General features: G+C 42.7%; 1 protein-coding gene across 1 annotated transcript in view; it reads left to right on the plus strand.

Moving 5' to 3' along the window:
• Window positions 1-11,051: 11,051 nt before the first annotated feature.
• Window positions 11,052-26,114, plus strand: part of Mib1 (MIB E3 ubiquitin protein ligase 1) — a 105,835-nt gene continuing 90,772 nt past the window's right edge. Inside the window, exon 1 of the mRNA XM_050149066.1 lies at window positions 11,052-11,416. Within this exon, the coding sequence (XP_050005023.1) occupies window positions 11,188-11,416 (229 nt within the window). The 5' untranslated portion in view covers window positions 11,052-11,187. The remainder of the gene's footprint in view (window positions 11,417-26,114) is intronic.

Genomic DNA, 26,114 nt, shown 5'->3' on the forward strand with positions numbered 1-26,114 from the left:
AACCTTACTCTGCCTGGCATGCCTATGTGACACTGACTCTTACCTGCCATGTGGCTCCCTGCTTGGGACTGGCTGCCTTTGTGGCCCTCCATGTTTTTGAGGGGGGGGTTCTTTAAGAGATTTATTGATTTCTTCCAATTTTTGTCTTTTCCACCATTTCTTTCTTTTAATATTTATTTATTACATATACAATATGCTGTCTGTGTGTATGTCTGCAGGCCAGAAGAGGGAACCAGACCTCATTACAGATGGTTGTGAGCCACCATGTGGTTGCTGGGAATTGAACTCAGGACCTTTGGAAGAACAAGCGATGTTTGTGACCACTGAGCCATCTCTCCAGCCCTTTCCACCATATCTTTAAGGGATTTTTTCATTTCCTCTTTAAAGGTCTCCATTATCCTCATAAAGTTACATTTAAAATCATGTTTTTCTGCTTATTTTGGGTTAGGATGATCAAGTCTTCCTGTTGTATGACCACTGGGTTCTGGTGTTACCATGTTGCTTTTTAGGTTGTTGAGTGAATTCTTGCGTTGGTGCCTACCCATCTCTTCTTCAGTTGGTGTCAGCAGCATTTTTGCCTCTTGGTCCAATCTCGCAGTTGCTGTCTGTGTCTTTGGGAACCGTTCTAAGTCTGCTCTGTACTGTTGCTGTCAGTGTCTCAGGGAGTCGCTGAGGTCCCTCTTGGCCTACTCTCTTGATCTCTCTTGGTCCACTCTGTACAGTCACAGCCTGTGCTTCAGAGTTCCTCCTATGTTGTGGGGGATAGGATGGTTTGGGGGCAGAGTGGACCTTGTAGCTTGCAGGATCCAATGGATGGGGTGGGGGTGTTGGAGCAGCCTACCTGCAGGAAGCTTGCCTGCTGGCTGGCTAGAGAAGCTGAGGCAGGTGGAGGAGGGGCTTGAAGTTTTGCCCCCAGGATGGAGAGCCTAGAGAGTGGAGTGTCCTGCTGAGTGGGTGATCCCACACATCTTGGTCCTCTCTGTGTAGCTACAGCCTATGTTAGAAGAGTTCTTCTGAGGTTGCAGGGAGTGGCATGGTGGTGGTGGTGGTGATAGGGAATAGGAGGTTCGGGACGGAGTCTTAACCCCCTTTCTGTAACTGTAACTCCTGGCAAGCTATTATCTGTTCCCTATACAGTCTTGTCACCTTAAGAATGCTAAATAAGCGAGACCTGTGGCGTATGCCTGGGATCTCAGCATTTTGGAGGCAGAGGCAGGAGGACCAAGCATTCAAGATCATTTCTGGTTATGGAACAAACTTGTGGCCAGCCTGGGCTATAGAAGATCCTGCCTTTAAAGACCAGGAAAAGAAAAAAGGCCTGTGAATAGCTGGGCAATGGTGGCACATGCTTTTAATCTCAGCACTTGTGAAATAGAAGCAGGGGGATTTCTGTGAGTTCAAGGCCACCCTGGTCTACAAAGGGAGTTCCAGGACAGCCAGAGCTGTTAAATAGAAAAACCCTGTCTCAAAAACAACAAACAACACAAAGAAAAAGCCTGTTAAATAAGTGAAAACATATAGTATATAACTTAAAAATTGCCCCCGAAATCCATCAGAGTTGTTCAGTGTTGATATATTGTTCTTTTTTTTTTTTTTTATAAAATAAGTTTTTGTTCACTGAACTTTGGTTGATAATTAAGACACTCTCCTTTTCAGTGCCTGAGGAGACTGGCCTTCCACTTACCGGATACCTTAATCATGTCCTCTGCAGTGGTCCTGTCTCACCTAGGGGAAGATAGTTTACTAACAATAATCAAACAAAAAAAGCCAGCCATGTGCTGCATAACAATGTTTCTGTCACAACACACACACACACACACACAGAGTCTACAAAGGGCGCTACACCATGGCCAAGATGTACACAGGTTGCAACATCTAGGCCTGTGTAGGTGCATCCCATGACATTTCTACAACCAGCAATGCAATTCTCTGTAGTATTCCTGCCAGGTGACACATGACAGCTGCATAACAAAATTTTATAAGAAAATTGAGAATAGGGCTGGAGAGATGGCTCAGTGGTTAAGAGCACTGGCTGCTCTTCCAGAGGTCCTAAATTCAATTCCCAGCAACCACATGGTGGCTTACAACCATCTGTTCTGAGATCTGGTGCCCTCTTCTGGCATGCAGGCATACATGGAGGCAGAATGTTGTATACATAATAAATAAATAAAAATAAAATCTTAAAAAAAAAGAATACAAAATGATGTGGGAGTGTCATATATCAATCTGATGATTTCATTGGTTAAGTAATAAACACACTGCTTGGCCTCATAGCTTAGAACATAGATGGGAGGAGTAAACAGAATAGAATTCTGGGCGGAAGAGGAAGTGAGGTCAGACTCTGCTCTGCTCCCAAAGAGACCCAACAGCTCTGCTCTAGCAGAGACACCATGATGGACGGAGGCTAGACTCTTCCCGGTAAGCGCACCTTGGGGTGCTTACACACATCATTAGAAATGGGCTAGTCCAGGTGCGAGAATTAGCCTGTAAGGGTTAGAGTTCATGGGCCAAGCAGTTCTTAAATGAATACAGTTTGTGTGTTCTTATTTCGGGCATAAGCTAGCCAAGCGGCCGGGGTGTTGGGGACGCAGCCCCGCCGCTCTTATTTCAACAACAAAAAGCCTTTGATTTAAAAAAAAAAAGAAAATTGAGAATACATGTGGGACGGTTCTAGAAAAGCTCCACAAAAAGGAACAGCACCTAATAGAACACTCCATAGAGTTGATCAGTATGGGTGCACTTACCAGAGTTTTCTTAATAACATGGGACTCACACTAAAATGTTAGCTTCCTTTCAGAAGCTTGAAAAGCCACAACCTTTATGGTACATTTTTTTGTAGTACTGAGGCTCTGTCCCATAACCTGACACACATTAGAGGAATTCTTTACCCTTTAGCAACATCTCTTGCAAGAGTTTAAGGGGGGGCGGTGGGAAGGATATGGAGAAACACTTTGGTGAAGGCATAGTTCGCATTTTTCAAAGTGCTCATTGATATACTAGGGGTGATGGTAGTTTTTACCACTGTATTCTCTGAATTCAAGCTACACTAATAGATACCAGGCTGTTGCCTGAGATTCCTGGCCCACCTAGTCCCATAGCCTTTCAGTCCCAAAGAAACATACAGAAGTCTACATTAATCATAAACTGGTTGACCTAGTAGCTTAGGCTTCTTATTAACTCTTACATCCTACATTAATCCATAATTCTCACCTGTGTCAGTCACATGGCTTGTTACCTTTTATCAGCGAGGCATTTTCATCCTGCTTCATCTGTGTCTGTGCAGACTGATCTTTCCTCTTCCCGGAATTCTCCTCTTCTGGTCACCCGCCTATACTTCCTACCTGACCACTGGCCAGTGTTTTATTAAACCAATACAGACCATGTCGCACAGCAATCCCCTCTTTTTTTCAAAACAAGAACTCTGAGAATTTCCTTTGTTTAGCTTTTTTCCTGACCATTATCTATAACGACTTGAGACTAACATTCTAAACAAAGACAAACACACATAACCCATATTTTGGGAATATGGGCATAGTTTTCCAGGCTACTTCCTGCTGATTAAGGGTGCTGATAATCTTATGGGGACCTAAAGAAAATTTAGAATTATTGTCAAGTCCTGAATGGAATATTCTGAGAGACTTGATTATCTCACCTAGCAGTCTTGAGGCTGTTCTGAATATAGAATTTAGGGGAAACTCCAACAGAGGTCCTCTGAAATGTTGGATCACCTGGATCATCCTATTGAAGATTTTTCAGGGGGTCTTCCTTGGGCAAACCTGATATTTTTTTTAACCCAGAATGAACCCATAGCTTCTCATTTCCTGTGGAAACAAAAGCAAAACCTCTTCTCCAAAGTAACATATCTTTTGACTTAAATTTTAAAGTCAAGGCATTTTCAAAATACATATGTTAGATTAATCCAGCAACATTTATAATCAAATATTTTTAAATAGCTGTTGTTCCTTCCACAGCTATCAAACAATTCAAAGACAACACAATAACATACAGTATCCAGATTCTCTGTGTATTTTCCATTTTTACATGGTTTTATTCTAAACTCTATTTCTTTTATTTTTATTTTTAATTTTTGGTTTTTTGAGACAGGGTTTCTCTGTGTATCTTTGTCTGTCCTGGAACTCATTCTGTAGACCAGGCTGTCCTCGAACTCAGAGATCTGCCTGCCTCTGCCTCCCAAATGCTGGGATTAAAGCTGTGTGCCATCACACCCAACTACTCTATTTTCTTTTTCTTTTTTAAGGACTTTATCCTTTTTCTTTTGTCTCCCAAGTCTACACATATTTTTAAACACACTCTAAACCATGTAGAGGTATTTTTCATCTGACTGTATCTTTACTGTATATCTTTCTTTTTCTGACCACATAAGTCTTTAATTTGCTAACTGGTATGGCTAGGATTAAAGCTGTGGTTTTGATGGCTGGATCCACCCTATTCCTTAGCTTTCTGAGATCTAGCCTCATGGTGGAGGCACTGGATGGAGCCATGTTTACTGCCACAACTCGGTGGAGTTTCAAAGTCCTGCCACCACTAAGAAGCATGCTGTCAGTTATTCATGAACACCATTTGAGTGCTTTCTGGCAGAGCCTCTTAAAAGGGCTGCGAGGTTTTTGCAGCTAAACCTGAGTCAGGAGGCCTCTCTTAGAAGAGATACACTTGCTTCTAGCAAGTAGAGCCCATCTGAGAAAATGCTGCTACAAGTAGCCATGCTTAACTCTGTTCTTTTGTTTCTAGAACTTCTTTCCAAACCTGTCTCAGGTTTTATGTGGATGCACGTGTACATGTTGGCACCATTTGTTGCCTGAGATTTCTGTCCTGCCCTGTCCAGCAGCCGTTCATTCTCAAAGAAACACACAGAGGTCTATGTTAATCATAAACAGGTTGGCCTGTTAGCTCAGGCTTCTTATTAACTCTTACATCCTACATTAATCCATAATTCTTGTCTGTGTCAGTCATGTGGCTTGGTATGTTTTTCAGTGAGGCATTCTAATCTTGCTTCCTCTGCATCTGGATGATGACTGCAGACTGACCTTTTCTCTTCCCAGAATTCTCCACTTCTGGTCACCCGCCTATACTTTTCCCTAGCCACGGGCCATTCAGTGTTTTATTATGCCAATACAGACCATTTGTCCCACAGCACCAGGAGACAGTTTGTCCATCCAAACCAAGGTAAATGCAGTACTAATGTGGCAATCAGAAAGTTTTAACTCCCAGAGTTATCTGGTTGTGGCTATTAATCACAGGGAATTAATTAGATATACACCTTAAGTAAATTTTGATCTATGTTATCATAAAAACTCCAACTCTGGTAAACACAGATCGACCTCAGCTACCTTGGGAGGGGTCATGGCCTTCGGCTAGTGTCTGGACATAAACTGTCGTACAGCACCCTAAGAGATGGACCCTGTGATGTAGTTGAAAATCTGTCCTGTGATTTGTTTCTTTTTTCTTCCCCACCTCCACCAGGAGCATGAAAGAAAGGAAATTTCCCTTTGAGGAATCCCTTCAGACCAGCAGCAAGTATGCTAATGCCTGTGGGCCAGAGGTAGCTTAGGGAGCTATGATTAACCCAGTTTTGGCTCCAGTGGAATATAGTGATTCTAGGTATCCAATTTTACTTAGTTCTTTACTTTCTGAGAGCTTTGTTTTGTTTTCTTTTAAGACTGGGTGTTTCAGTTATTGTTCTATTGCTGTCATTTAAACATCATGACTAAGGCAACTTATAAAAGGAAGCATTTGTGGGCCTGCTTACAGTTTCAGAGGTGAGGACCATGGCAGTAGGCAGGCAAAATGGCACTGGAGCAGTAGCTGAGGGCTCACATCTGATCTATAAGTGAAGACAGAGAGAGACTGACTAGGCCTAGCATGGGCTTTTGAAACTTCAAAGCACACTCCCAGTAACACATTTCCTCCAACAAGATCACACCTCTGAGGACCACACAGTCAAACACACCACACACACACACACACACACACACACACACACACACACACACGCGCGCGCACGCTCAATCAGTTCTGTTCCTCTAGAGAACTGACTAATACAGTCACCAAGCAGTGTGCACAAGAGTGAGCAGCACAGTGCTGGTAGCCCAGGAACCGCAGACTTTGCTTCCACACACTTGGAAGATGTCACTGGGATGAATGTATGATGCCACTTGTGTTAAATGGAATTTTAAGTTTGTTAGAGGGGTCACAAGGCTGCTGAACACCTGAAACAGCAGGTCCCCTTTGTTATTTATAAGGGAAACTGCAGCTGTGGTGGCTTAAATGTGGCCCTCCGTCTTGGGCATCTGAATAATTGGGCCTCAGTTGGTAATGCAATTTGGGGAGGCTTAGGAGGTGTGGCCTTGTTGGAGGGGTGTCGCTGGAAGTGGGTGTTGCAAATTTAAAGATTTATGTCATTTCAAATTTGGTCTCTGCTTGCTGCTTGCAGTTTGGGATGTGAGTCCTTAGCTGTCAGTGTTGTATTCCAGTTATCATGATGGTCACCTGTTGTCACGGTGTCCTGTAAGCCCAAATAAACCCTTACCTTGGTCATGGTGTTGTATTACAGCAACAGAAAGGAAACGAGTACAGGGAGTTTTTGGCAGTGTCTGGATACCTACACAGGCAAGTCAGTTCCAGCGGCTTCAGGTTCAGGGTGTCCTGTACTCACAAGCTCTGTCTCTGCTAGGGGTGGTGACAGTGGAAGGTGGTATTAGGCTCCTTTTCTCAGGTTAGCGTGAATAAGGGACTCTGAGTTGGTTGCAAAATAGCCGTAGTTTCAACAACAGCAGAATTTCATCAGTCAGCTTCAATGACACGTCATGTGGTTCCTATCCTGTAACGGGCCTTTCCTTATATCGCTAGCTCTCTAATAATGACATGGAGACTTTTTTATTAATTATGAAAGCTTGGTCTTAGCTTAGGTTTGTTCCCAACTAGCTCTTAAAACTTAAATTAGCCCATTTATATTAATCTATGTTCTGCCATGTGGCTGGTTACCTCTCAGTAAGTAGGACATAGCATATCTATGCATAGCATATGTCCTACTTCCTCCACATCTAGCTGGTGAATCTCCTATACTTCCAATTCTTTCCCAGAGTTCCCATCTGTCCTCTCCTGTGTAAACATTGGGTGTTCATCTCTTTATTAAACCAATCAGAAGGTACCTTAGGCAGGTGAAGAAAGACAGACACATCTTTACAGTGTACAAAAAGATTATCCCAACTCTATCCCATGCTTTTCTTTTTTTTGCTTCTCTAGTGTTAGGAATATTTCTTTATATTAGCTCCCTGTTGACGCAAAAATTCCCAATCAAGCCAAATCAATACAAGCCGAATTAAGAAATATCCAGGTTTAATGGGAGATCTGTGCTCTCGGGTGGCCCCGAGGGGGAAACCAGGAAGCTGCAGGAACGTGACCCCAGGGAGGAAGAAAGGGAGACCATGTGTTCTTCTTTTGGGGGGGGGGGAATCACTTAAGTACTCTGGGGAGTGGTCCTGACCCCTCCCTGGGGGTGGGGTCAGGACCTGGCCTGCTGGGATTTGAAGTCCAGACCAGGCCTGGGGGCTGGGATAGATGCAAGGGACTGGGACCTACGCTCCCAACTTAACATCTAATACTAAGGGATGGTATTTTCTAGTACATTGATGTCGCTTCACTTCTGCAGCTCACCCAACACTTTTTGAAGTCAGTTTGCTATATTTTCTGCTGCTGGACTACTTAAGAGTGATGTGTGTTTTCAGAAGTGAGTAGTGATAGCTGCACACAGCACTCAGCTAGACGACGTTTGCCCTCCTCTCACATAGGTGTCCTGAGTTCTGCTCCTCGCTCTTCTCCCTCCGTTAGCAGTCTGAGGGGACAAAGGGGCAATAGCACGAATCCCTGCATCACCTGGGGAAGAAACCTCTCACTTGCTTCTGCCTCCGGAGTGCTTGCAGGGTTTATCTGACTTGTGTAAGTTTTGGATGGCGCCAAATATTTCCTAAAAAATGGGTGTACGATAAACTTATGTGTAAAACAACTGCATTATATACACGACATACCTGTGTATGTTATACATATGACAGACCTGTGTCTGATACAGTGAGTCACATCAATTTTGGAAAATACCAATATAAACATCTCAGGATGTGATCTAGGTTGAGAAAGATCATGAAAACTTTTCTAAAGATTAAAAAAATCTTTTTATAATGTCTATTTTATGGGGTAACTGAAGAGTCCAAGAATAAGAAAATAAAATATAGATTCCAGAAATAAGAATGTAGAAATAAAGAAATATAAAGTTATAAGTCCAGGGGAATGAGAACAGACTGTCAGCAGCTTCCTCAGCAGATCAGGGATCAATTATTCACAGTGAGCTATTTTCTCAGACACTTAAGAAGCCTCCATCAGCCTAGGTCATTTCATTTTAAAACTGTCTGTTTTATTTACAAGGCCGGAGCTTCTCTCTACAAACTGAGAGTAGTGTCCCGGCCATCCTTGATGAACGACAGATATGAACTGAGTTAACCTCTAGGAGACAGAGATACGTGACCTCTGGGTTAGGCACTGTCTCTGTTACGGGAAACTGGTGCCATCAAAGGGGAGGCATGGGGCTCCAGTACACAGTCTGGAGGTACCAGGAGACATGGTGGACAAGGTACAAACACCATCTAACTGATGAGCTCTGGTAATGGAGGCTGTAAAGTACGGCAGTCTGTATCTGAGTTTACCTTGAGATAGTGTGAAAAGCTTTCCGCTATCTTCTAAGTTCCCAGCCTAAGAACCAATTATTCTGATTTATCAGCCCTCTGGTATTACTAGCAGTCCTTTTTCTGACTAATTGCTAAAGACACCTGTTTTCTTGCAATTAGTGACTTTCGCTGTAATCTACTCTGAAACATAATTTCATGATAGCTGCCTAGTTACCCATTGACGTTAGGCCTCACTACTCTCTTTTGGGTCTACATTGACCCATGGGTTGGGGGCAAGATCATAAAAATTCCTTTGTTCAGACCTAATGCTTGGTGCCCCTACTATAAAAAGTGGGTTCAGAAACTCTTTTGCCACAGCCTAACAAAGACCATCTCTGGCTGTGGTCTCAGCTAGCTGATAAGCTTCTGTGCCCCTCGGTGGTTTTTTGTTTTTTATTTTTAAGTTTGATGTGGGGGGCCGCTCCCACATACTCCATTACAAGATGGCGCTGACATCCGGCAGCACCACCCCGGAATCAGGCCAGTGCGGTGTGCATGGTAAAATTCCATCCCTTGCTCTCTGTCTCTCCCGTGGCGTCATATGGGCCGACGAGCTGCAGCCAGTCGGGGTGTGACATGTCCGAGGCGAGGACTGTTAACCTATATAAGGGTTGGGTTTTTGTTCCTTGGGGTCTCCGCCCCCAAGCTTGCATTCCCTCTCAAGACGCATTAAAGCTTTTCTGCAGAAGGATCCTGATTGTGCCGCGTCGTTCTTGCTGGCGAGATGGTAGCGCGGGACAGTTTGCTTCTGATTTTCCAGGGATCTGGTTTCTGGAATAAAGTTTGCTTCTGGCTTATTAGACTTGGTGGTGCTCTCATCTTTGCGTGACCCCCCTGGACCTAACAGTATCAGAACAATGTGGCTATATTACATTTCTTTAGGAACTTTTGAGGCCACCCTGGGCCTCATCAGATGCTGTCGTAAACAGCCGCTCTCCTCCAAATTGAACCGCTAGTTTACATTACCTCTTAAACACCTTCCCAGTTTAAGAAAGTGCAGCTATTCATTTAAGGTAAAGTAAAATTCTTGGTTTTATCTACTTGTTTTTTTAGATATAGTCTTAGTAAGTAGCCTAGCCTGGCCAACGATTTACCATCTGCTGCCTACAGTCTCCCAAATGCTGAGTTACAGGTGTGGGAAATGAAATTGGCAAATAAAGTGCCATTAAAATTTTCTGTAATTTCCTGGGCATGGTGGTGCAATTTGAGAGTGAAGGCAGCGAGTCTCCAGGCCAGATTGGACTACATAGAGAATTCTCTTTCAAACGAAATCCTCGAAGGTAGGGCACTAAAAGTCCAGAGGCTGGGGTGTAACTAAATTCAGCGGTAGAACATGTATGTGCTTAGTATGAGAAAGAGCCTATGTTCAATCCGTATAGCCCCTTCCAAAAGCCAATTTAAATTATCTCATAATAAATACAATCGTATGAAGAGTGAACTATGCAGGAAGGCAAGCACAACATTCCAAAGGCTTAAAAACACACCACAGTCACAGACTCTGCTTTGTACAGGGACTATTCACCACTTTTAATCTATGCTGTCATGAGCCCTACTCTTGCTTCCTTTAAAAAGGAAGCCCCAAACAGTATGCAATCCTCAATTCATACCCAGTGCACCTGAGAACACGAGCACTCACCTGAGCGGAGCCACAGCCGGCGCGCAGCCGCCCCACACTGCCCTCAACCCCGGTCGCGCGCATGCGCACTCCCTCTGCGCCCCGGGGACGCTTAGGGATCCGTTTCCTCCTCTTTCTTTCCTGGATCGCGCGAGCGCCCCAAGCCCTCCCGCCTCGTCCCGGCCGAGGAGCTCCGCGCAGTCCCTCACGAGGCGCCGCTCGGGCCCGGGACGCGGCGGTACCCGGATGTGGAGCCGCTCTCGCCCGGCGGGGACTCGGTGGCGGGGCGGAGCGCGGCGGCGTGCGCGGGGGCTGAGGGAAGCGGGCCCCGGGGCCCGGGTGCCGGCCGCTCGCCGGCCGCTAGCGCCGCTGCCCACCGCGGAGCCGGCTCCCGGGCGCCCAGGCCTGAGCGAGCGGCCGGGGGCCGCTGAGGGCCGGCAGCTTGCCTGGCCTCCCGCCGCGCTCGCCGCCGCGCCCGGGCGAGCCTTCCCCGGCCCTCCGCGCTCCCGGCCGGGGGAGAGCGAGGTTTGCTGGCGGCCGACGCTGTAGCCCGGCCGGGGAGCCCGGGGCAAGCGGCAGAGCCCCCGCCCGCGGCCGCCCGCCCTCGGCCTGCAAGCCGCCGCCTGCGAGCCGTCGCGGGCGGGACTCCAGTGGGAGCGGGGGCCGCGACGGCCCGGCCCGGGCGAAGGGTTCTTCGGGGACCGTGCCGCCCCGCCTTTGCGTCGGCCTCACGGGCCGCGGGGCTCGCTGCTGCCCCCGCCGGCGCCCAGAGTGCGGCCCGGGCCCGGCACCCTCACGGCTCCCCCGCCGGCGGCGGCGCCCACAGCCCGGGCCCCGATGAGTAACTCCCGCAACAACCGGGTGATGGTGGAGGGGGTCGGCGCCCGCGTAGTGCGCGGCCCAGACTGGAAGTGGGGCAAGCAGGACGGCGGCGAGGGCCATGTGGGCACTGTGCGGAGCTTCGAGAGCCCGGAGGAGGTCGTGGTGGTGTGGGACAACGGCACGGCCGCCAACTACCGCTGCTCCGGGGCCTACGACCTGCGCATCCTGGACAGCGCGCCGACCGGTAAGCCGGGTCATCGGGCCGGGCCAACGCGCGTGGGAGCAAGGGGCGAGGCCAGCTGCGGGACGCCTGCCCTGCAGTGCCGGGCCACGGGGAGTTTGAGGTTCCAAACCCGGTAGACAAAAACTAGTTTCCTAGGAAGGACCATCAAGTTTCCTAGATGAAAAGCATCGCAGACAACAGATTTCCTTCGCTTTGGGGCAGGGGGCCCGAGAGCCTGTCTAATAAGCATTGACATCAATCAGCCATCGAGTGATAACTGTCTGATGGGAGGCTTGCCTTGCCATATGGTGTGGAGTTGCCAGGGGCCCGTCCCTTGGTGCCTTCTCTTTGTTGAACTATCTTTTTTTCCTTCCCACCGGTGACACAGAATGAGAATGACTTAGGAGTTCAGTTGATAAATTACGTTTGGGTCTGTGAAAAATGCATTTTCGCCCAAATTGTTTAATTATTGTTTGTAGCAATAGAGCTGTTGATTTCGTGGTGTGTGTGTATGTGTGTGTCTGTGTTGTGAGACTTTCCAGAGGGAAGACAGCTAACGCCATTCTTTTTCTTTGATTAGAATCCTGTCTTAGTAACATGATGTTGAAATTCTATACATTCAACCTGAGAGTTAGTGATCTTAATGGTTTACTCCATTATAGGGGTCTATGAGTAATTTACACTGTAATTTTTTATGTGACAAACAGAAGAGTTGCTCTCACAAAATACGATGTATTTTAATCTATTTTCACTTAGATCTATCCTTGTTTTGTTTTTGTTTTCTTTTGAGATAAGGTTTCTCTGTGTAACCATGGCTGTCCTGGATCTAGCTCTGTAGACCAGGCTTGTCTCAAACTCAGAGTTCTGCCTGCCTCTGTCTTCCTAAAATCATGTGCTCCCACTGCGTAGCATCGATATGCTCTTGATAATGTAGTCATTTAGAAAGTTAAAATTGAAATTGTATTATGCTTCAGAATTCTTTTTTTTAAACAAATTATTTATTTATTTATTTATTATGTATACAATATTCTTTCTACATGTATGCCTGCAGGCCAGAAGAGGGCACCAGACCTCATTACAGATGGTTGTGAGCCACCATGTGGTTGCCGGGAATTGAACTCAGGACCTTTGGAAGAGCAGGCAATGCTCTTAACCACTGAGCCATCTCTCCAGCCCCCATGCTTCAGAATTCTTAAATAAGATATTACTAACACAGCAAGTTTGGCAGAGGCAAATCTTGAAGTGGATGAGTAGTTGCTGCTACCAGCAGAAAGGAGTTGGCATGAGCCAACTCAGTCTTGAACAAGCACTTTATAAACTTTGTTAAACTTTTAAAGAGATGCTGTCATGCAGTCCACTGTCTTGGACTTAGTGTATTCATGAGGCTGACTCTGCATTTTCTATCCTCCTGCCTCAGCCTCCCCAAGTGCTGGGATTTCAGGCATGTGTCACCATACCCAGCTGAAAATAGTGTTTTGTTTTGGCTAGTTTTTTTTTTTTTTGTTTGTTTGTTTTTGCTCTGAAAAGGGCATATGTGCCTAACTCAAAAGGGTAGCCATTGTTACCTGTTGCAAACACAGATGTGAATATACTCAAAATACAAATCTCTTTCTCCCCTTAAATAATATAATAATAAACTATATTTAGTTGATGTGGGATTCCCCTCTGCGTGCTATGAATACCATTGGTTAATAAAGAAGCTGCTTTGGACGTGTTGCAGTGCAGAATAGGGCAAGGTGGAAATTCCAAGCAGATATAGAGGAGGAGACAGTAGGTGGAATTGAAGAGAAGCCACGTAGGTAGATAGATGCCGAGCTCTAATAGAAATGGGTTAATTTAAGATATAAGAGCTTGCTAGAAATATGCATAAGCTAATAGACCAAGCAGTGTTTTAGTTAATGCAGTTTTGTGCTTATTTCAGGTCTGGACAGCTGGGAAATGAACCAGCAGCCTCCGCCAACATTTAGTGTTTTGCACTTTTCCTGTGTGTGCACAAGGGGTGGATTTTGTCTGGGTGTACAAGTGTGTGGAGGTCAGATGTCGTTGTCTCTTCCTTAGACAGTTCATTGCTTTTTGAGACAGGGTTGCTCACTGAATGTGGAACTCACTGGTTGGTTACTCAGATTGAGCTGCCAGCCCTAGGGGGCTTCTTGTTACTGTCTCTGTATAGCCCTGACTGCCCTGGAACTTTGTCTGTAGACTAGCCTGGCCTTAAATTCACAGAGATCGTCCTGTTTCTGCCCTCCAAGCAGTGTAGTTAAAGTTGTGCAGCATCGCTGCCAGGCAAAGAATTCAATGGTTTTTCTTTCCTTTTTATTTTTGTTTTTTTGAGGCAGGGTTTCTCTGTGTAACCCTGACTCTCCTGGAACTCATTCTGTAGACTGGGCTGGCCTTGAACTCAGAGATCTGTCTCCTACCTCTGAAGTACTGTTACTAAAGGTGCGTGCCACTACAGCTCAGCAACATAATATAATTAAAAAATAATTCTTTTGAGGAAGGCCTTATTCTTTTTTTTTTTTTGATATTTATTGAGCTCTACATTTTTCTCTGCTCCCCTTCCTGCCTCTCCCCTCCCCACCTCAACCCTCCCCCAAGGTACCCATGCTCCCAGTTTACTCAGAAGATCTTGTCTTTTTCTACTTTCTACTTCCTATGTCGATTAGATATATGTAAGTCTTTCTTAGTGTCCTCATTGTTGTCTAAGTTCTCTGGGATTGTGACTCATGGGCTGGTTTTCCTTGCTTTATGTTTAAAAACCATGTATGAGTGAGTGCATGTGATAATTGTCTTTCTATGTCTGGGTTACCTCACTCAAAATAATGTTTTCTAGCTCCATCCCTTTTCCTGCAAAATTCAAGTTTTCGTTATTTTTTTCTGCTGTGTAGTACTCCATTGTGTAAATGTACCACATTTTCCTCATCCATTCTTCAATCGTGGGGCATTTAGGTTGTTTCCAGGTTCTGGCTATGACAAACAAAGCTGCTCTGAAAATAGTTGAGCACATGTCCTTGTGGCACGATTGAGCATCCTTTGGGTATATACTTTCTCTTCTCTAAGGTTCAGTGTGGCTGGCTTTATGGTGAGGTCTTTGATCCATTTGGATTTGAGTTTTGTGCATGGTGATAGATATGGGTCTATTTTCATTCTTCTACATGTTGATATCCAGTTATGCCAGAAGCATTTGTTAAATATGCTTTCTTTTTTCCATTTGATATTTTTTGCTTCTTTGTCAAAAATCAGTTTTGTAGGTGTGTGGATTGATATCCGAGTCTTCTATTCAGTTCCATTGGACCTCCTGTCTGTTCTTATGCCAATACCAGGCTGTTTTCAGTACTGCAGCTCTGTAGTAGAGTTGAAGTCAGGGATTGTGATGCCTCCAGAAGTTCTCTTATTGCTCAGGATTGTTTTGGCTATCCTGGGTTTTTTGCTTTTCTGTATGAAGTAGAGTGCCGTTCATTCGAGGTCTTTGAAGAATTTTGCTGGGATTTTGCTGGGCATTGTGTTGAATCTGTAGATGGCTTTTGGTAAAATTGACATTTTTACTATGTTAATTCTGCCTACCCAAGAGCATGGGAGATCTTTCCAGTTTCTGATGTCTTCATTTATTTCTTCAAAGATTTAAAGTTTTTGTCATATAAGTCTTCCACTTGTTTGGTTAGGGTTACTCCGAGATATTTTATGCTATTTCTGGCTATTGTGAAGGGTGTTGATTTGCAGATTTCTTCCCCAGCCCTTTTATTATCTGTGTTCAGGAGGGCTACTGATTTTTTTTTTTTTGAGTTAATCTTGTATCCTGATACATTGCTGAAAGTGTTTATGAGTTGTAGAAGTTCCTTGGTAGAATTTTTGGGATCATTTATGTAAACTATCAAATCATCAGCAAACAGTGAGAGTTTGACTTCTTCTTTTCCAATTTGTATCTTCTTGATCTTTTTTTTTTTTTTTTTGTGTGTGTCTTATTGCTCTAGCTAGGACCTCAAGAACTATATTGAATAGATATGGAGAGAGTGGACAACCTTGTCTTGTTCCTGATTTCAGTGGAATCACTGGGAGTTTCTCTCCATTTAGTTTGATGTTGGCTGTTGGCTTACTGTATATTGCCTTGATTGTGTTTAGGTATGTTCCTTGTAACCCTGCTCTCTCCAAGACCTTTATCATGAAGGGATGTTGTATTTTGTCGAAAGCTTTTTCAGCATTTATTGAGAAAATCATGGTGGTTTTTATATTTCAGTTTGTTTATATGGTTGATTATGTTGACAGATTTTCGTATTTTGGACCATCCCTGCATCTCTGAAATGAAGCCAAGTTGATTATGGTGGATGATTGCTCTGATGGATTTGATTTGCCAGTATTTTATTTAGTATTTTTGCATCTGTTCATGAGTGATATTGGTTTGTAATTCTCTTTCTTAGTAATGTCTTTGTGTGGTTTGTGTATCAGGGTAATTGTAGCCTCATAAAAAGAGTTTGGCAATGTTGCTTCTGTTTCTATTGTGTGGAATAATTTGAGGAGTATTGGTATTTGTTTTTCTTTGAAAGTCTAGTAGAATTCTGAGCTGAAACCATCTGGTGCTAGGCTTTTTTTTTTTTGGATGGGAGATGTTTGATGACTGTTTCTATTTCTTCAGTAGTTATAGGTCTATTTAATTTGCTTATCTGGTCTTGATTTAATTTTGGTTAAGCGATATTTATCCAGAAAGTTGTCCATTTCCTTCAAGTTTTCTAATTCTGTGGAGTACAGGTTTTCAAAATATGGCCTGATGATTTCTGTATTTCCTCTGTGTCTGTTGTATCCCTCTTTTCATTTCTGATTTTGTTAATGTGGATATTCTCTCTCTGCCTTTTGGTTAGTTTGGATAAAGGTTTGTCCATTTTGTTGATTTTTCTCAAAGAACCAGCTCTTTGTCTCTTTGATTATTTGTATTGTTTTCTTTGTTGATTTCAACTCTCACTTTATTTCCTGCCATCTAGTTCTCTTAGGTGAGTTTGCTTCTTTTTGTTCTAAAGTTTTCAAATGTTCTGTTAATTCACTAGTGTGGGATTTTTTCCAGCTTCTTTATGTAGTGATTTAGTGCTATGAACTTGCCTCTTAACACTGCTTTCATTGTTTCCCATAAATTTGGGTATGTTGTGTGGTCATTGTCATTGAATTTTAGGAAGTCTTTAATTTCTCCCTTTATTTCTTCCTTGACCCTCTGCTGATTCAGATGAGCATTGTTTAATTTCCATGTGTTTGTGGGTTTTCTGGAATTAGTATTTCTGTTGATTTCTAGTTTTATACCATGGTGATCTGATAAGGTACATTGGGTTATTCCAATTTTTTTTTTTTTATTTGTTGAGGTTTGTTTTGTTACCAAGTATGTGGTCAATTTTTGAGAAGGTTCCATGAGGTGCTGAGAAGAAGGTATATTCTTTTCTGTTTGGATGGAATATTTTATAGATATTAAGTCCATTTGAGTCATAACATCTTAGTTCCCTTATATCTCTGTTCATTTTTTTTTTTTCTGATTAACCTGTCCGGTGGTGAGATGGGAGTGTTGAAGTCTCCCAGTATTAGTGTGTGGGGTTTAATGTATGATTTAAGCTTTAGAAGTGTTTCTTTTACATATGAAGGTGCCCTTGTATTTGGGGCATAGATGTTCAGTATTGAGATTTCCTCTTGATGGAATTTTCCTGTGACTAATATGAAATGTCCTCCTTTGTCTCTTTTGATTGATTTTAGTTTGAAGTCTATTTTGTTAGATATCAAGATAGCTACACCAGCTTATTTCTTAGGTCCATTTGATTGTATATTTTTTCCAAACCCTTTACACTGAAGCAATGTCTGTCTTTGAGGTTGAGATGCATTTCTTGTATGCAGAAGGATGGATTCTGTTTTCATATTCAGTCTGTTAGCCTGTGACTTTTTATGGGTGAGTTGAATTCATTTACATTTAGGGATATTAATGACCAGTGATTGCTATCTCCTGTTAATTTAGTTTTCATCGTTGGTGATGTTAATTTGTGCGTTTTTTTCTTCTTTGGGATTTGCTGTTATGAGACCATCAATTGTGTGTGTTTTTGTTGGTGTAGCTATCTATCTTCCTTGGGTTGGAGGTTTCTGATGTGGGAGTGTCATATATCAATCTGTTGATTTCATTGGTTAAGTTATAATAAACCAGCTGCTTGGCCTCATGGCTTGGAACATAGATGGGAGGAGTAAACAGAATAGAATTCTGGGCGGAAGAGGAAATGAGGTCAGACTCTGCTCTGCTCCCGAAGAGACCAGACAGCTCTGCTGGAGCAGAGACACCAAGATGGACGGAGGCTAGACTCTTCCCGGTAAGCGCACCTTGGGGTGCTTACACACATCATTAGAAAATGGGCTAGTCCAGGTGCGAGAATTAGCCTGTAAGGGTTAGAGTTCATGGGCCAAGCAGTTCTTAAATGAATACAGTTTGTGTGTTGTTATTTCGGGCATGAGCTAGCCAAGCGGCCGGGGTGTTGGGGACGCAACCCCGCCGCCGCTCCTATTTCAACAGGTTTCCTTCTAGTATTTTGCGTAGGGCTGGGTGTGTGGTTAGGTATTGGTGAGGTCTAGATTTGTCATGGAATATCTTGGTTTGTCCTCCTATGGTGATTGACAGTTTTGCTGGGTATAGTAGTCTGGGCGGCATCAGTGGTCTCTTAATGTCTGCATAATAATTGACCATGAGCTTCTGGCTTTCATTGTCTCCAATGAGGAGTCAGGTGTAATTCTGAAGGTCTACCTTTATATGTTACTTGGCCTTTTTCCTTTGCAGCTCTTAATATTCTTTCTTTACTCTGTATATTTAGTGTTTTGATTATTATGTGGCGATAGGACTTTTTTTTGGATCCAGTCTATTTAGTGTTCTTTAAGCTTCTTATATCTTCATAGGCATATCTTTCTTTAGGTAGGGAAAGTTTTCTTCTATGATTTTGTTAAATAAATTTTTTGTGCCTTTGAGTTGAACTTCTTCTATACCTGTTATTCTAAGATTTGGCCTTTTAATGGTATCCCATATTTTCCGGATATTTTGGGTTAAGCTTTTGTTAGATTTAATGTTTTCTTTAACTGATGAGTCTGTTTCCTCTATTGTATCTTCAGTGTTTGTGCTTCTCTCTTCCATCTCTTGTCTCCTGCTGTTCATGCTTGCGTTTTTGGTTCCTGATCTTTTTCTTGTGATTTCTGTTTCTATAATTCTTTTGGCTTGCATTTTCTTTATTGCTTCTATTTCCGCTTTCAAGTTCTAAATAATGTCTTTTATATCTTTGATTTCTTTTTCTTGGTTTTCTTTAAAGTGATTTGCTGATATCTTCCAGTTTTTTATTTGTCTTTTCCTCAGTTTCTTTAAGGGAATTTCTCATTTCATCTTTATTTCAAACATTCACTTGAAGTTATTTTTTAGGTCATTTTCTTCTGATCATCCATATTTGGTTGTTCAGGTCTTGCTGTTGTAGGGTCTTTAGGTTTTACTGGTGTTGCTCTTTGTGGTGTAGCATGTGATCTTACCTTTTCTATTCATCTTTTTCTCTAATAGGTGTGGTTGGGGCTGTCTGAGATTCTGTTGAATAATCTTCTAGGTGCCAGTGAATCCAAAGCTCAGATGGTTGATCCTCATGGTACAGTCAGTGTCACAGTTCTAGTTACCCCATAGGTTACTCAGTGTTCCTGGAGATAACTCCCTGCTCCTGTGCCTTGCTCTGCTCACTTGCAGTTTGCTGTCTCAGGTCTACTTTGGCCCAGGTTGCTGGCTTTGCCCTGTTTCTGTCTGGATCCCCTCCTGCAGAAGTCCCTGGCTTGGAGTTGAACCTCGAGGAAGGCCTTATTCTGACTTAGGGTTTAAAGTACAGTCCATCATGGTAGCAGGAGTGTGACATGTTTGTTTGATCACGTGATATTCGCATTCAGGAAGCATAAAATTAAAACTTTTTTTTTTCTTTTTCTTTCTCTCTCTTTCTCTGTGTGTTGTTTATTTGTCGTCCCTCCCCTTCCCCCGAGACAGAGTTTCTGTGTGAAACAGCCCTGACTGTCCTAGAATTCACTCTGTAGACCAGGTTGGCTTTGAATTCACAAAGATCTGCTTGCCTCTGCCTCCCAAGTGCTGGGATCAGAGAAATGCACCACCAGCACCTGGGTGAAAACGTCTTTTCATACAATATATTTTGATATCACGTTTTTCCCCTTCCCAAACTCCTCCCAGAATCTTCCCACCTTCCTCCCCACCCAACTTTGTGTTCTTTCTCTTTTTCAAAACAAAACCAGAAAAAAAAAAACCATTCAAAACCACAAAAACAAAAATTGAAACAGAGCACCAGGAAGACAAAAAATGCCCAAACAAAGAAAATGAAACAAAACTTCCACAAAAGCAAACAACAACAACAACAACAACAACAACAACAAAATCAGGGAGTTTATTCTGTGTTGCTCAGCCACAGTTTGGCATGTGTGTGGTTAGTATACTCTGTGACACATCATTGGAGAAAACTGATTTTTTCTTTGCTAGTGGGTATCAGTTGCAAATACCTTCTTGTTTTTGACCAGAGGTTCCATGGAACATGCCACTTCACTCCTAACACACAAAGCATCACAGGGATTTGCCAAGGCTATTGGTTGCTCTCCACAGTCTGACAGTAAGGCCCTATTGTTGAAGGCACCACTTATTTAAGTCATTGAACATGGGGAAATTGAGCTTCACTCCTACTAGTGTTTATGGTGTTGGAAAGGACTCTGAATCCTCCTGGAGGATCAGTTTCACCTAGCTACAAACTCTGAGACATACAACAGACACCTACCTGCCTGCAAGATACACTGGTACAATAGTGGTATAGTTGTTATGGGATAGCCAGTCACCTTTCTTTGTTAATTGGATTTAAGGCCCACTTTGTGAGGTGGAACTCATACCGGACACTACTCACGTGGCCAAGAACCTGAAATTAGATCTAGTGGAAAACCTGCAGTTATTCTGTTGAAGGAACATAGTAATAAAATGACTCGTAATGACATAATACTGTATCCATAGATCAGTGCCTCACTCAGGCTACATCAGGTAAGCTTCTTGCTGCAGTAGATGGGAATTAACAGTGAGACCCACAATTGGACAATGTACAAGGAGTGAGAGACTTTAGAGTACTCAGTCCTAAAGGATGTTGTTGTCACACTCCTTCCCATAAGACTCGGGGATCAATATAGAAGAAGAGACATAAAAATTAGAGGTGATACATGACTTCAAGGAAACAATATCTTCCAGGCACAACAGGACTGATTCATATATGAACTTAGAGAGTGACAGTATGGACACTAGGCCTTCACAGGTGTGGTCCCAGCACTGAGAGGAAGAAGTGGACATGGGGTCCCACTATTATCGCTGATATTTTTAATTCATGGTGGGTTGGATTTGTGAATTCAGGTTGACTGTTGTTGCTAAATGCTTTTTTTGTTGACACATGTTTTCTATTTGAGTTGTAAATAATTTAATGTGTTTGTTATAGTAAATAAAAGATTATTAATGCATTAAACTTCTGTACTTGTAGAGAAACATATTGCTACTTAGCTCTTTCTTGTAAACAAAGCATATCATTTATCTACAGATTGGATGCATTCTCATAAAAAGTATAGAAGCATTCTTCACCGAAAAATAAATTCTAGAGTTTATAATATGGAAGCATGAAGAACCTTCTACAGCTAAAACATCCTATGGAGAAAATGCAGTGCTGGAGGCTATCACAGTACTTGATTTCAAATTTAGCAGAGCATAGTGGCAAAACTAGCATGGTACTAGCCCCAAAAGCATGCAGAAAGACCAGTGGAATAGAACAGAGAAGCAAGCTGACGCAGCCCCAGCCATACAGGTTTTGATAAAGGTGTCAGAGCATAGAATGAGGAAAAGACAGGCTCATCAACAAAGGGTGCAAGACCCAGAACTGAATCTGTTGGTGGGGGGCACATTTTAAAGGTTAGTCACAGCTTTCGACTCAGAGGAGGCTATGGTGCAATTCTCTTTGGTTGTCTTGAATTCAGGTTCATTTGATACTGGCAGCCTCTGCCATGCTGTCAGTGAGATCAATGTTGTATACCAGAGGTGCCCTAGAGGTGAGGTGCCACATCTGCCTTTGACCCTCTGAGTCTGTCTTTTAGAACATTGGTGATTTCATCTGTAAGGCCTTGATTGGGGGTGCAGGGTCTTTGAGGTGGTTAGAGGAGGACCAATTGAGAGAGTGGCAAGAGGGTCATTAGAGGAAGGAGGGTGAGATCCACTGAGAGGGTGGAGGGTAGTGAAGGGGTAAGTGTGAGCAAGAAGAAAACACCACTGTCTACCCTTGAAGCCTTGTTCTTCCAAGAAGAAAACTAAAACCTCTGAAACCTTGTTCTTTTTATTTTTTAAATTTGTGTATATGAGTGACCTGTCTTCACACACACCAGAAGAGGGCGCCAGATCTCATTACAGATGGTTGTGAGCCATCATGTGGTTGCTGGGAATTGAACTCAGCACCTCCAGAAGAGCTGCCAGTGTTCTTAACCTCTGAGCCATTTCTCAGCCACCACCACCCGCAGTTCTTTACCAGAAAGTGTCACATTATTTTATCTACTCAAATATTAGATAGTATGCTATGTTCTTTTGTTTTATGAAGAAAACTATTCCTTTAATATTTATATTTTTAATGTGTGGTGAGGGACAGTAAAGATTATTATGGGATGTGGGTGGAACTTGAAGTTAAAGGAGGTTGGCTATCTTTCTATCCCATTTGCCTGTTAACTAAAGACGTGTGTGTGTGTGTGTGTGTGTGTGTGTGCGCGCGCGCGCGCGCGCGCGCGTGTATGTATGTATTTATGCTTGTGTGCACAGTGTGGCGAAGAGGACAAGCTTATCAAGTACCTTAAAAAAAAAAAGGCAGGGATTTTGTACTGGCTTGGAGCTTGTGAAGTAGGCCAAGCTGGCAACCCAGGCTCTATTGGGATCTTCTTGTCCCTATGTCTCTTACTCTAGGGTTACAAATGTACACTACACTGCTTGTTTTAGTATTTTTGTTAAAGTGATCAAATTCAGGTTCTTAAGCATTTTACTGACTGAGCTATGTTAGTTATTAGTCATTTGTTTCTTTTTATTTTAAAAAATCATTTGTTTGTTCATTTATTTATTTTCCTGTCTGTTCTGTCTACCTAAATATCTATTGATCTATCTACTATTTATCTTTATTTATTTTGTATTCAGTGTTCTGCCTGCAAGTCAGAAGAGGGCACCAGATCTCATTACATGGTTGTGAGCCACCATGTGATTTCTGGGAATTGAACTCAGGACCTCTGGAAGAACATGCTGCCGGTGCTCTTAACGTTTGAGCCATCTCTCCAGTCCCTTATTAGTCGTTTCTTAAAAATGATTTGACAGATTTGTTTTTTGAATTTTAAACAACTTAATTAAAATCTTCTGAATCTAAAATAAAGTAGAATTATTTTAGGGTGTAGGTATCAAAGTGTGTGGGTAATATGCTTCATTTTAGCACTGCAAACTATGTGTGGGCTGATTGTGGAGGCTTGCGACTAATGAGGTGGGAGAATTGTAAGCTTGAGGCCGTCTTGGACTACATAGTTCCAGGATAGCTTGAGCTACATGTGAAATCTTGTCCCCCCATTTTCACATTGATCCATCTTGTTTCTTACGATGGGACAGCATTTTTTTAATTTATTGTCAGACATCACCTATATCTAGAAGGGTAACAAATAATGACATTGAGACTTATTTATTAATTATGAAACCTCGACCTTAGCTTAGGTTTGTTCCTAATTAGTTCTTATAACTTAATGCATATTTTTACAGCTATACTTAGTTGTGGGGCTCAGTACCTCATCTATCTGTACTGCCTATTGTGCTTGCTTTGTGCTTGCCAGTGACTCTCTGCCTTTCTTCTTCCCAGAGTCCTCTGTTTCTGGAAGTCCCGTTTCCTCTTCTGCCTAGCTATTGACCATTCAGCTCTTTATTAAATCAATTAGAAGACACCTTGGCAAAGACACATCTTCACAGTGTAAACTTCATAAAATTATTTTCTTTCTTTCGTTTTTTTTTTTCTGTTTTTTTTTTTTTTTTCAAGACAGTGTTTTCTTGTAGCTATGGAGCCAGTTCTGGAACTTGCTCTGTAGACCAGTCACAGAGATCCACCTGTCTTTTCCTCTCGAGTTCTGGAATTAAAGGCATGCACCATCACTGCCCAGCTAGTGACAAAATTATTTTAATTGCTACTGTATAACTATAATTTTGCAACTGTTATGAATCATAATGTAAATATCTGTGTTTTCTGATGGTCTTAGGTGACCTCTGTGAAAGGGTCATTTGATAACCCCCAAAAGAGTCTAAACCCACAGGTTGAGAACCACTGTCCTAGACCACTGTGTCTTTACCCATGTTCTTAAGTATGTCCCCACAATACTGTCATGTGCAGAAGTAGGGTTACAGTGATTGGATTATGCCTTAGATGAACTAGGAACACCAACAGTTTTACCAGATTGCTCTGTATATTTTATTTTTAGGATAAACAGGTTTTGTGAAATAGTCAAGTTCTCATATTACCTTTAAAACTTTTTTTCTTCTGAGAAATGAGTTCTGGTTTTTAACCAGTTAGTATATAAATGAACTTGTGGGATATAGCCAGATAAGGTGAAGTTTAATTAAGTGGAGAAGATAGTGTCATAAGTAACTGTATATAGCAAAGTTTAGATGTTCATACTTTCTATCATCACCATTTTTATAGTGTCTTTACCTTTGTAGGTTCTTAATTTGTTTAGAATTATTTATATGCTCAGAACACACTTGGGATATGAGTATTTGGTTACTTTCCAGGGCTGAATGTAGTTTTATTGTTTTATGTTTACTTGTTTATTTTGTGTGTGTGTGCCATGTATATGCCACAGCACACATGTGGACATACAAGGACAGCTTGCATAGCACACATATGACATAGAGGGCATCTTGCACAGCACACACGTGGACATATGAGGACAGCTTGCACAGCACACATGTGGACATATGAGGACAGCTTGCACAGCACACATGTGGACATACGAGGACAGCTTGCATAGCACACATGTGGACATACGAGGACAGCTTGCAGAATACATGTTGACATACGAGGACAGCTTGCAGAACTTGCTTCATTCGTACACTATGCAGGGGTTCTGGGGATCAAGCTGAAGCCATCATACTTGGTAGTAAGCACATTTATTTTACTCTTTGAGTCATCTCACCAGTACCCCAGGGCTAACTTGTTGGTAATTTTATTTTTTTAAAAAGGAGTGGAAAGGTTTGGAGAGAGGGCTCAGCTGTTAAGAGCACTGGCTGCTCTTGCAGAGCCCCCCCATTCAATTCCTAGCAAGCATTGGCAGTTCACACCTGTAACAGGAGCTCCAGGGGTTCTGACACTTTCACATAGATACGCATGCAGGCAAAACAACAAGAAATGGAGTGGAAACTTTTTGATTTAGAAGAAATCATTTGATCTCTGGGATTTTTCAGGGCTAGAGATAGGAAGTAATTAGAGATTGGAACTGTACTATTTTGCATTATGGTGCTGTGGGCTTCCCTCTCCCACTCTCTTTGGGGAGCAGTGGAAAATGCAGAAGCTTGGGAGTCAGGATGAAGGTTGTTGCTGTTTCTGATTTTACGAAGTGGTCTGTTTAGCTAGAGTGAGTTAACATTCAGGGAGCTCCAGCCTGTTAGATTGGTAAAGGCTTCTTCCTTCTCCTAAGAACGTAGACTTCATTTGTTGATGACAAACCAGGCCATCTGAAATGAATTAAACAGACCGAGAGTTCAAAAATTATGAATATTAAGATCCAATCTGTTACCTCCTTGGCCTTAAATATTATTTTTTTACCTGCATAATAAAATTGGACTACTTCGGGTGCACAAGTGTTCTATGAGTTTTAACTTTTTAGTGTTAAGTTATTTTAGTGGCCCCCACTCCCAATCTCTCATGCAGCCTTCAAGCATGATATGTAGACTGTGCGGGCTTTGAATTTGCAGCATTCCCCTGCTGTTGGGATCTGGTGTTGGGATTACAGATGTGTGCCACTGTGTCAGGCTTAAACCGACATTTTTGTTTGCTTTTTGAGATAGGGTTTCTCTGTGTGGCCTTGGTTGTTCTTGGACTCACTCTGTAGACAGGTTGGCCTTGAACTCACAGAGAAGTGCCTGCCTCTTCCTCCCAAGTGCTGGGATTAAAAGTGTGCACCACTGAGCCTAGCAATCCTTTTTTTTTTTTTAAGGTTTATTTATTTATTATATATACAGTGTTCTGTCTGCATGTATGCCTGCAGGCCAGAAGAGGGCACCAGATCTCATTACAGATGGTTGTGAGCCACCATCTGGAAATTGAACTCAGAACCTCTGGAAGAGCAGTCAGTGCTCTTAACCTCTGAGCCATCCCTCCAGCCCCCCAGCAATCTTTTAAATATTTAAAGTTATTTCCTTTGGGATTTATTTTACTGTTACACTTTAATAGCTTACATCTTGAGTTCAGTAGATCAAATGGGAAACATACCCTAGATACAGCATCATTCTTAAAATAAGTCAGTACCAGTTGGGCAAATGGGAACTTTTAGAATAAAGCTCGTCAAGAGGTAATCCTTGTAACCAGTCACATCTGGATTTGGTATTGACCATGTCACTCTAGGCAAATTACTTCTCTGAGCCTCAATTTCTTCATCTGTAAAAATGGGATAATACCTA

The sequence above is a fragment of the Alexandromys fortis genome, unplaced genomic scaffold (genome assembly GCF_014885135.2).
Source record: "Alexandromys fortis isolate MF-2015 unplaced genomic scaffold, M_Fortis_MF-2015_v1.1 scaffold_4, whole genome shotgun sequence".
Taxonomy (NCBI): domain Eukaryota; kingdom Metazoa; phylum Chordata; class Mammalia; order Rodentia; family Cricetidae; genus Alexandromys; species Alexandromys fortis.